General features: G+C 40.3%; 1 protein-coding gene across 1 annotated transcript in view; it reads left to right on the forward strand.

Annotated features, from left to right (window-relative positions):
• The window catches only part of LOC128689494 (uncharacterized), a 78,825-nt gene extending 68,141 nt beyond the window's left edge, over nucleotides 1-10,684 (forward strand). Inside the window, exons 7-8 of the mRNA XM_053777853.2 lie at nucleotides 4,699-4,808; nucleotides 7,436-10,684. Coding sequence (XP_053633828.1) covers nucleotides 4,699-4,808; nucleotides 7,436-7,566 — 241 coding nt within the window. The 3' untranslated portion in view covers nucleotides 7,567-10,684. The remainder of the gene's footprint in view (nucleotides 1-4,698; nucleotides 4,809-7,435) is intronic.
• The last annotated feature ends 1,762 nt before the right edge of the window (nucleotides 10,685-12,446 follow it).

Raw genomic sequence — 12,446 nt, forward strand, 5'->3', positions numbered from 1 at the left:
AGTCCTACACACACTGTTAGTATTAACGTTTTTTTTTATTATTAACTTATCCTCGACCTTCTAAAATCTTGAACAACTTGTTTACAGGGTTAATGCCTTGTTCACACGTCTTCCGCCTTGTTTACAAGCCTAATTCTTTGTTTATAAGCCTATTACACATAGTTTATACTCTTAATACCATGTTCCACGCTATCTTTGTTACTGCCTTAATCACAAGCACACAAGAACAGACACACACACATGCAGCCACAATTAGGTGCGTAAACACACACACACACACACACACACACTCATACAAACACACACAAACACACACACACACACACACACACAACCACACACAGACCAGGTGAGTACACACTCTAATATTATCTACACATTAGAGTACAAACTCTAATATCTGTGTTAAACTACATTAGCCGTTCTGTGGTCAGAACAGTCGTTGCCCAATTAAAATGTCGATTAACGACCAGGGTGAGACATACTGCTACTGCTTGAATCCACTTATCAGTAAACAAATACCCGAGAGTTAGTTGACTCTCTTCAGTCGTATCTTGAGCGAAAACAAAGTCTGAACGACAATATCACAGCCCATCCTCCTACTTCAACATCGTGTGTGGGGCTACCAACACACTAAGGTAGGAATGCACACTGCACAAATTATCCACACACAAGACAGGAGCTTACAACGACGTCTCGGCCCGACTTGGATCATTTACAAAGTCACACTCCAATGTGCGGGTTACTTGTGTTTTGCTCCAGTCACGATACTGTGCCTTTTTGTTCTTTTAGGAATGCACACTGCATGTGACATGAGCGACGGCCACAACATTTATACCATATTATTATTTTAGATGAATTATATATTATAGTTTTCAGTTATTTGTAATAAGAGTAGCTTAGATAATCTACAGTTGGCTGACAGCGATTACCAAAATACAGTACACAACAGATTTTATTTAGCCTTGCTTTTATATTATAAAAGCAATACTGAACAATATGCCTATCACCGAGATAAGTTTTTAAATGTAATACTTGACACGTTAAGATTTTTTTTTTGCTCTGGAGAATACCTGGAGAGAGTTCCGGGGGTCAACGCCCCCGCGGCCCGGTCTGTGACCAGGCCTCATGGTGGATCAGGGCCTGATCAATGACTAATTAAATTTTGTAGATGACAGCAGCATAATGGAGCACAGTGTGTCGTCATTAAGTCTATTCCTAATCTTTGATTTGCTATGATTAAAAAAGCTTATTAATTACTCGCAGACAGTATTGGAGCCAATTAAAGATTCATAAACACACGTTGTCTTTTTATGCGACTATCAGTACTGATTTCGAGGCAAGAACTTGCAGAAATAATAAGTTCCTTTCCATATATTTTGAGGTGGTTTTAACTGGGCTTATAGTTCACTGTCAAGCGATGCGGAGAAATGACTGCTGTTGCAAATTTTTCTGCAACTGTAGTATCTAAATGATGGTGGCACTGTGCAGTCTGCTTGCTATCCATATTGAGTTGAGGTCTTGGACCGATCTTGGCCTTTATACTTGAACATACAGACTACTTTTTGTAGAATATCAATCGTATACAATAATGACAAAATGATAAACACCGTAGACTACGGTGTTCAGTATCTGCTCCTTGCTGAGGGACTGATTACCTCACTTTCTACTGTCTTCTGTATGTAAGTCTACGAGGCTAAGGGACTGAGTGCCTTCTCTTCTACAGTTTTCCGTTTATGTCCGTGTTTCTTACTGATAAAGCCACTGGATGGCGAAACATTTACCAAGTAAAAATACCCAGAAATTGCATATGTGTCTGATGGGATGGATACGATAAAATTGACTTCTGAATAGTTGAGGATAGGCTGGGTTATGTTTGGTTAGGTTCGGTTTAGTTTTGGTTAGGTTTAGGTTACGTTACCTTTATGTGTAATAAAACATAGCCTAATAAATAATCAGGTTAGGTTAGGTTACGAATTAATTTCGTAAAAAGTAAATTTACATGATCACAAAGAGAAAAAAATCATCTGCTGTTGGTAGATATGGAAACAGTGTGTTTTTGAATGTGCGTTTGTTATTGGTCAGGCGTGAGAGAGTACTGGTGAGTAACTGGACAGTCGTGTCACATGACTCGATAGTAATCAATGGTTAGTATTTGCACAAAAAGTAATTATTATTTCCAAGATCCTCAGAAGTTGCTTCTATGTTCAAGCACAAGTAAATAACTGAATTCATACCTGGACCTAAACTCAATATTGTTTCTTAGTTTTATCAAATTGTTTATTTCCCATCTAGTTAAGATGAACAAAAAAGATGCATATTCACCACCAGCTGCTGTCTTGTCAAAAAATGAGAGAGATCGCGGTTCCAATGACACTCTGAATCACAACACCTCCCCACCCTCCTTCGTCACCAATACATTACATCCTCCTAATTAACGTCATTGCATTACTTTAGCTAAGAACGTCAAATGTGTGACTGTGATACTAGAAAGTGTGACAGTGACACTGGAATATGTAACTACATTACTGGAAAGGGCGACTGTGACGCTGGAATATGTAACTACAATACTGAAAATGGTGACTGTGACACTGGAATGGGTGACTGACACGTGAATATGTAACTACAATACTGGAAGGGGTGACTGACACTGGAATATGTACCTACAATACTGGAAGGGGCGATTTTGACACTGGAATATGTAACTACAATACTGGAAGGGGTGACTGTGACACTGGAATATGTAGCTACAACACTGGAAGGGGTGACTGTGACACTGGAATATGTAACTACAATACCGAAAGGAGTGCCTGTGACACTGGACTGTGCAGCTGTCATACTGGAAGGGGTGACTGTGACACTGGACTGTGCAGATGTCATACTGGAAGGGGTGACTGTGACACTGGACTGTGCAACTGTCATACTGGAAGGGTTGACTGACACTGGACTGTGCAGCTGTCATACTGGAAGGGGTGACTGTGACACTGGACTGTGCAGCTGTCATACTGGAAGGGGTGACTGTGACACTGGACTGTGCAGCTGTCATACTGGAAGGGGTGACTGTGACACTGGACTGTGCAGCTGTCATCCTGGAAGGGGTGACTGTGACACTGGACTGTGCAGCTGTCATCCTGGAAGGGGTGACTGTGACACTGGACTGTGCAGCTGTCATACTGGGAGTGACTGTGACACTGGACTGTGCAGCTGTCATACTGGAAGGGGTGACTGTGACACTGGACTGTGCAGCTGTCATACTGGAAGGGGTGACTGCGACACTGGACTGTGCAGCTGTCATACTGGAAGGGGTGACTGTGACACTGGACTGTGCAGCTGTCATACTGGAAGGGGTGACTGTGACACTGGACTGTGCAGCTGTCATACTGGAAGGGGTGACTGTGACACTGGACTGTGTAACTACGACACTCGTTGAGTCTCAGTTTTCTGTTCGCTCGTCAAGACGTTTCTATCGACTGTATATTACATTTATTGGTCTCATTATAACTTGTAACTTACTGGTGTAACTTATAAGTTATAATATATAATAACAAATATAAAACCAATATGTTATAACATATTGGTTTTATATTCCCTTTTATTTACCGGTGCTACCGTGTTTTAATTTACTGGTATTGTGGTGTTTTAATTTACTGGTATTGTGGTGTTTTAATTTACTGGTGTTGTGGTGTTAGATTAACCTAACCAAACTTAGGCTAGCTAAACCTGACCAGACCTAACATAACCTAACTAAACTAAACCAAATCTAACCAAACTTCATCTCAACTAAACCAAACCTAACCTAACTTAACCAATCTAACGTAACTTAATCCATCCTAACCAAACTTAAACCAACCTAATTTAAACCAACTTAACCTAACTTAAACCAACTTAACCTAACTTAAAGCAATCTAACCAAACTTAAACCGACCTAATTAAACTTAAACCAACCTAACCACACTAATATCAACCTAACGTAACTTCAACCAACCTAACCAAACTTAAACCTAACCTAACCTAAACCAACCTAACTTAATTACCTTTCCTTCTTGCTGATGGACCATCCTCTGCTGCCCTTACTTTACCTACCAATCTATCGTAACTTAAGCCAACCTAACCAAAGTTAAACCAACCTAACCTAACTTAAACCAACCTAACCGAGCTTAAACCAACCTAACCAAACTTAAACCAGCCTAATGCAACTTGTACCAACCTAACCAAACTTAGACCAACCTAACTTCAACCAACCTAACTTAAATCAACCTAACTTAAGCCAACCTAACTTAAATAATGTCGAATAATTTTCTTAGAACAGTATACGAGAAATACCCGTAAGTGTATATGTTAAGGGGGAAGTGCCAAACCCCTAGGGGCCACACAGCGTGTTCGGGAATGGATGGCACTCTCATCTGATCCAAGGAAAGGGAGGACAGTTTTAATTCCTTGGATCAAGAGCTTTTCACCAGAGTCAAGGTATCTCACTTGACGAGATACGTTTAACACATTCAGAACCTTGATACTGGCTAAGGGTTCTTGATACGAGGAGTTGGTGTTACCCCCCTCTCTTTCCCCGGATCAAACAATCTTAACTCCCCAAGCGCCGTATGATCCTGCAAGATTTACGCTAACCATAATAATAATAATAATACTAATACTAATAATAATAATAGTTGCAGGTTGAGTTAACTTCTGCTTCTGCTACAGGATAGAGTTTGATGGGTCGTGGGTACCAGCACCCACCAGTCCTGGGCAGTATGTGAGGAACCGCTATGGCGTCGAAGTCTTCCGTCATGCCCAACACTGGCTGGATACAGGTATGTACTCACCTAATTGTACTCACCTAATTGTGGTTGCAGGGGTCGAGACTCAGCTCCTGGCCCCGCCTCTTCACTGATCGCTACTGGATCCTCTCTCTCTCTGCTTCCTGAGCTTTGTCATATCTCTTCTTAAAACTATGTATGGTTCCTGCCTCCACTACTTCACTTGCTAGGCTATTCCACTTGCTGACAACTCTATGACTGAAGAAATACTTCCTAACGTCCCTGTGACTCGTCTGAGTCTTCAGCTTCCAGTTGTGACCCCTTGTCCCTGTGTGTGTGTGTGTGTGTGTGTGTGTGTGTGTGAATTTTTTTTACCCATGTGCAAAAAATCCTGAGTGTATTTCTGGCAATTTTATTTTCATGTTATAATGAATTTCAAAGATTAATAGCTTATACTGCAGATTATTTTCAAACTTCTCAATTTTCCCTCCAATTTCTTTCACTTTCTCTAATTAGCAGATATTATACGTCCAGAAAAAACGGAAATTCGCTGATATATTTTGCTTCCATTATTCGACTTCAAAACTTTCAGTTCCGTAAATTGTATGTATTATGAACCCACAGTGTGTGTGTAATATATATATATATATATATATATATATATATATATATATATATATATATATATATATATATATATATATATATATATATATACAGTAGTGTATAAATTAATTATGAGCGGAATAAATTTTGCTATTATCTCACAGTATGCCTTAGTCTCCGGCTTAATGTAGTTTGGGCTCTCTTCTTTTCAGAAGAGTTTGTTACCGACTTCTGGCAACCATCCCACTGTGGTATTACCCTGCGACTCTCGTCAGTGCTACAGTAGCTGTTGTTCTGTAAGGCTATTCGTGCAAACATGCTTCGTGAGTGATTGTGGTTTCGCCAAATTCTCCCCTTCATTTCATGATTACTGCTGAAATTCATGATGGATGTTATGCCTAGGAAGCGTGCAAATATTGCAGCTCTTAGGAAATATGCTGATATGAGCATCAGATAGGTCGCAGAAAATTTTAGCCTAGCAAAGTCAACTGTTGGTCGAATTCTGAAGAGAGCTGACGACACTGGTGATTGTGGAGCGCTGCGTCGAGAAAGATAACGCAAGAAAACACCTCACGATGACAAAGTTATCATAAATAGTGTGAAGGATCCCAAGAAAACTAGTAAAGATCTACAGATCTACTGTTCAACGAAGGCTTCTTGGTTTTGGCAGAACTGCCAGAAAGCCAATAAAGAAACAATTATTGACTGCTGATATGAAAAAAATATGGCTGCGGAGGACACTCGATCATAAAGGATGGACGACAGATTAATGGAGAAAAGTTATATTTTCAGATAAGGCGCATTTTGAAGTACATTAGTGAGACTAAGTAAAGTCAAACCTCTTCGGAATGGACACAATTCAACAAGCACCCCACCTAAGATGTTGTTTTGATGTAGATTTTCTGCTAAAGGCTTTGAACGAGTTGTTAGTGTTAAGGGAACAATGAACATTGACAAATACGAGGGATTCCCTTTCAACTCTCTTGCTTCCCACAGCGGATAAAGACTTTTCTGGTAGAGAAGGCATTTTCCAGCAGGATCTTGCTCCATGCCACACTTCCAGAAAAATGGCCGGGAAACTCTTCTGACAACCGAATTGAGAATCTATGGGCAATAACCAAACGCAGGATCGCGAAACAGAACTGTTCAACTGAAGAGAAGCTAACTGCTGCTGTCATTAGGACCTGGTACCATGACCAACCTGCCAAAATATGTTCAACATTGGTTTCTATGCCGCAGTGTGTAGCAATACTTACAAAAACAAATGGTAGTCATATCTCTTATTAAATCAATTATTTGTCATATCATTGTCGTGTAATTTTCAAATAAACATTAATTTTCCGTATGTCTTATTTCATTAATGTCATAATTAACTTGAACACTACTAATATATATATATATATATATATATATATATATATATATATATATATATATATATATATATATATATATATATATTGTGTGTGTGTGTACTCACCTAATTATGATTGCAGGGGTCGATACTCAGCTGTGTGTTTGTGTTTGTGTGTGTGTGTATGTCGTGCCTAATAGGTAAAACTGGTCAAGTAGCAAGAACGCATTTAAAATTAAATCCTTTCCAAAATTTTCTCTTATACGTTTAAAGATATATTTTTTTCATTTAAGTTAATGTAAAAAATAATATTTTTTTACCGAAAGAAACTTACCTAACCTTATGATAACAAGCGCACTTTAATTTTGCCTAATCCAACTAAATATATTTAAGTTTACAATAATTTAATAATAAACACACACAATGAAATATTTTTTTTTTCGTTAGGTTCCGAAGGATTTTTGCGAAATTATTGCATGCACAAATTTTTGCTTGCCTTATTCGGCAAGAAGAGCGTTGCTATTTAATCCAAAGTCGCAAGTTTTACCTATTCGGCACTACATATATATCGCCTATGGTTATACCAACACTGTATTATATACATCTGTGTGTGTAGATCCACTGTATATATACTTCGCACTAGTTCCTAAACCCACAGTATCATGATACAGGGCACAAGTGTGTATATTAGCATAGCACTATAATGTGTACTCACCTCCAGGTCGCAGCTCAGGCTGGGAGGAGTACGAAGCTGGTAAGTTCCTGCCGTGTCCTCGCCCAGCCCACCACGCCTGCCTTGACAAATACCTGCCTGACGGTAACCTCAAGCTCCACCCACTGTGTGTGACATAACTCAACGCTGGAGTGACCTGACAAGCTATTGGTTCCTTAGTGAATGAGCTGACGGTGCTTGACGTAACTCGTCGCTGAAGTGAGCTGATGGATGGTTGGTTCCTCCTTTTTGTGACGTAACTCATCGCTGTGGTCAGCTGACGAGTGATTGGCTCTTCCGTGTATGACGTAACTCACCGATGGAGTGAGCTGACGGATGACTGGTTCCTCTGTATAAGACGGAGGTGCACGAATGGCATCGAATTTCGCAACACACTAAATCAGTGTGGGTCATGCATCAAAAAGGAGTGGTGGAAGCTCACTCCTCCGTCCGTCAGACTGTTGGATGATGTGCACCAGAAATACATTTATGGGGATATGTGACGTTATTTGTGTCTTAAAGTGGTTAAAAGTATTTTACGTGCCATTAAAGCTCAACCACCCATGTTTGTAGTGGCAGCATAACACAGACATGATAATCTCCGCTTCAGCGTGCTGGATGGCAGGTACTGCTTAAACGTATGGTAGACACACATGCATAGCTTTATTAGAGACAATGTCTAGCTCTGGGAAGAGCTTTATTTAGTCATGACTTGCTAAAGCTCTCCCCAGAAAGAAGCGGCTCCCTACCATACGTTTGCGAGTGCTTAAGAAGTCATTCAGCAGGTGATAGTGACTTTTACCTGATATGACTGACAGTTACAAAATGATCATTACATGCTTCTACTCTGATTTTTCTCTCATATTTAAGGTAAGTAAACTAGTGTGAGAGTTTGCTTACTAACTCCGCCCTCTAATCGTTGAGCGCCTAGAAATCGGTCTAGGTTCGGGGACTTCTAATTCCGCCCCTCATTAACCTTAGATAATTAGAGTACAAGAAGACTGCTGTTATATGCTGGTCATGTAAGTCCCCTGTAGGGATAGAAACACAGCTGTAGAGAGTTAAGAGATTCTTAGAAATACTTAGATATACAACAGCCTACAGCAAACTTAGTTCCTTAAGCTTATTCTAACATGCATTTTCACTACATTATGCATGATCCATGCAATATACATTATCAATTTATGAAAAGCAATAGGGACCAGCATCGCTCTTTATACTCCTAAATATGTAGGCAAAGGAGTTGCCTTAGCAGAATCCTTTGTCTCCTATTACTAGTGGGAGGACTGTAGGATACCCATTAGTGGTGGCACTGTAGGATACACACTAGTGGTGGCACTGTACGATACCCACTAGTGGTGGCACTGTAGGATACCCATTAGTCGTGGGATGGTAAGATACCCACCAGGGCTAAGCCTGTAGGATACCCACCAGGGGTAGGCCTGTAGGATACCCACCAGGGATAGACCTGTAGGATACCCACCAGGGGTAAGCCTGTAGGATACCCACCAGGGGTAAGCCTGTAGGATACCCACCAGTGGTAGGCCTGTAGGATACCTACTAGTGACAGGACTGTAAGGTACCCACTGGTGGTATTACAATTGTACCCACTAGTGAGACTAGGACACCTCTGGTAAGACTGTAGGATACCCACTGGTGGTCAGACTAGGCTACCCCACTAGTGGTAGGACTATAAGGTAGGATGCCCACTAGGACTATAAGATAGTGGTAGGACTGTAGGATACCCGCTAGTACAATAAAATACCTACTAGTGTATGGTTGTAGGAAACCCCATAGTGCTGTAGAATACTTACTAGAACTGTAGGATGCCCTCTAGAGCCTTAGAATACCCACTAGAGATGTGCATACCGTCCACATACCATTAAACTAGTTCCACCTCCCATGATTCTGACAACAATAAAGGTGCTAGTTAGCTCTGCCTCCCTTGCTGGGGATGCGAGCAACAATACGTGCTCTGCTACCAGAAGTTGGTGGCAAAAGGGAGTCGAATCGTAGTCGAGATGCTATCCTAATCTCCTCAAAATGTATGGAGAAATGTGCCACAGTAGTCCTTGAGATAATCTCTCATTAGTAATATTTTGTAGATAAGAGACGAATATTTCCTGTCAAGTGCTCCATGCAAAGTCCATCGTTATGTACTACTTTGTAATGTTTACGAAGTATGTTCATCATCCTTATTAGTATTTCACAATAACGGAAAAAAAATAATGTAAATTGTGGAAAACCACTATAAACAAAAGCTATTCAGTAGTATCATTAAGCACCTCATGTTGTGTCTTCAACCGAAGAGGCAATGTGATGTGCGGTTATTACGCCAGTTCCTGATATTTGTTAGTTGTGGCTTTCTATCATAAATTTAGTTTCTTTGCGCGAGAAAGATAATGGCATGTACCATTAAACACACACAGGAAGCACTGCAAAACTTGGATCCAAATGTCGAACTGCAGACAATAGGGAAGAACAGACAAGCGTTGCAGGACAAGCTTAGATTGTGTCAACGACTGGCTTAAGCGTGAGCGTGACGAATTGCTCTGTTCGTGGGAATGTGACGCCTCGCTCTTTGTTCGTGTGAATGTGACGCCTCGCTCTCTGTTCGTGTGAAAGCGAAGCCTCGCTTTCTGTTCCTGTGAATGTGAAGCCTCGCTCTTTGTTCATGTCAATGTGAAGCCTTGCTCTCTGTTCATGTCAATGTGAAGCCTCGCTCTTTGTTCGTGTGAATGTCGTCTTCTTACCCGCTCGTCCCTGCACAGCTCTCTGAGAACACCTCCTGAAACGACCTTCCAAGAGTGAGTGACCAAGCCAATCTAAACACAACTTAGTGACCTGATATTCCTACACTGAGCGAAACGTCGTCCCAATAAAAGTTTGCCCTGCAGCTTGTCTCTTCTTCACAACACCACTTTCCATATTTTTAGTTTCTCAGACAAATACTCACAGCAGACATAACATCATAAATTTTTCACTAGTGTTTTAATTGTGAAGGAGGAGATTCTCCTTATTAACCTTGAAAATTGGTTATAACTATGACCATAATATTTAATGGGGTGAGCATTTAAGCCAGCAGAAGGCCTCGATCAGATGACCAAAAGCTCCAACGGCGGGCCATCATCTAAGACCCGCTTCAGGAAACACTTGTTCTGTTTTCTGACGAACATAACCTAACCTTGTTAACCTCCCCCTCCCTTTTAATCCCCAAAATTCGTGTACCATATATATAAAATTTGGAGACGACAGAAACTCTTGTTTCTCTGGCCATTACATAAGAAAAAAATTCACCTTGAGAGGAATAAAAGAGAATTCTCTTCTGGAAAGAAATTGTTGATGCTGGTGAAGGATTCTTGATTCAAGGAATTGGAGCTACCCTCCCCTCTCTTGGATTAAAATATGGGTGCATCCCATTCCCCTAGACGCTGTATGAACCCTAGGGGTTTAGCGCATCCCCGTGAAGATAACTTGTCTACTATTATTATTTTGCACTAAAACCAACATAAGAAAATAACTTAATTTCATATATTCTAACTTGGCATAATTGAACAGTAACCTAACTTCAACAAACAAATTTAACCTAATCTAACTTATCCCTAATCAAGTTTAAACTAGCCTAACCTAACTTAGTTTAATTGAACCTAACAGTAACCTCACTGTAACGTAATTAACTTAACCTAACCTAACTTATCCCTAATGAAGTTTAACCTAACCTAATGAAACCAAACCAAAATAGAGTAACTTAATTTTCCTAACTGATCTAAGAATCTAACTCACTGTGACCTTTAACTCTTGCATAGTGGAACATCTGTTCACGACCATAATTCATTCCAAAGCTCTGGTCGTGACCCGATTTGATCGTGACCCGAACTTAATTTTCCCATTGGATTGTATGTAAATACGATTAATCTGTTTCAGACCCCTACGAACTGTATGTAAATATTTTTTTTGAAGATTTGTAATCACAAAAGTAGTTAATTATATCATAGAATGCACAGTGTAATACTAAATTAAATGTAAAAACCTTTAATAACACTGATAAAACATTGAACAACAGAGAAAACTAACTTTGGACGAGTCCGTTCTAGACCCCTACGAACCGTTCACTGTAAACAGTTTTTTTTTTTTTGAGTTTTAAGCACACAAAAAATAATCAAAGCTTGAAAAATCCTTAATTATACAAAATAATGCACAGTTTAATAGAGAAAAAATTTAAACAACAGAGAAAAAAACATACCGTAAACAAGCAAGAAAACTAACCTTGCATGAGTTGACTTCTGGCGTAAAGGAAGTGAGGAGGAAGATAACTGGGGAGGAGGTTCCTGTTTTGAGGGAGAGTCCACCTCCGTGATGGAGAGTAGTTCTCCTTCAGGTGTTTTCTCTCGTTTAGCTGGTGGACCAAACTTCACCATAAACCCATCTAATGTGACTTGTCTTTTCCTTTGCATCAAAACGTTACGGAAATGAGAGACGACTTTATCAATTGGTGTGGAATGTGAAAAATGGCACGGCTGTGTTTGTTCGGTACCCGATTATGTGTTCGTGACCAGATGCAAAAATTTGGCTATTGTTTTTTTTGGCTATGAACCGATCTGTTCGTGTTCGGAAGCGTTCGTGACCAGAGGTTCCACCGTATCTTGATTCTAGTGAAGGGATCGTTGTTAAAGGAACTGGGCTATCTCTTTCCTTGAATGAAGTCTGATTATTTTTCATTCTACAGGCACTCTGTCCCCCTTATGGGTTTAGCGCTTGCTTATGAATGTGATATTTCGCTGAGACGTTTCCCCAGGTGATATTTTCCTGTGGGACGTCTGTGTGACGTGTAAGTGTGAGACGTCTGATTGTGAGATGTCTGCCTGTATGACGTCTTTCTGTGGGACGTCTTCCCGTTTGATGTCTGCCTGTATGACCTCTTTCTGTCGGACGACTTCCCGTTTGATGTCTGCCTGTCTGACTTGTTTCTGTGTGACGTCTTCCCTTTGGATGTCTGCCTGTCTGACGAATGCCTGTTTGG

This window comes from Cherax quadricarinatus, chromosome 18 (assembly GCF_038502225.1).
Source record: "Cherax quadricarinatus isolate ZL_2023a chromosome 18, ASM3850222v1, whole genome shotgun sequence".
In the NCBI taxonomy this organism is placed as follows: domain Eukaryota; kingdom Metazoa; phylum Arthropoda; class Malacostraca; order Decapoda; family Parastacidae; genus Cherax; species Cherax quadricarinatus.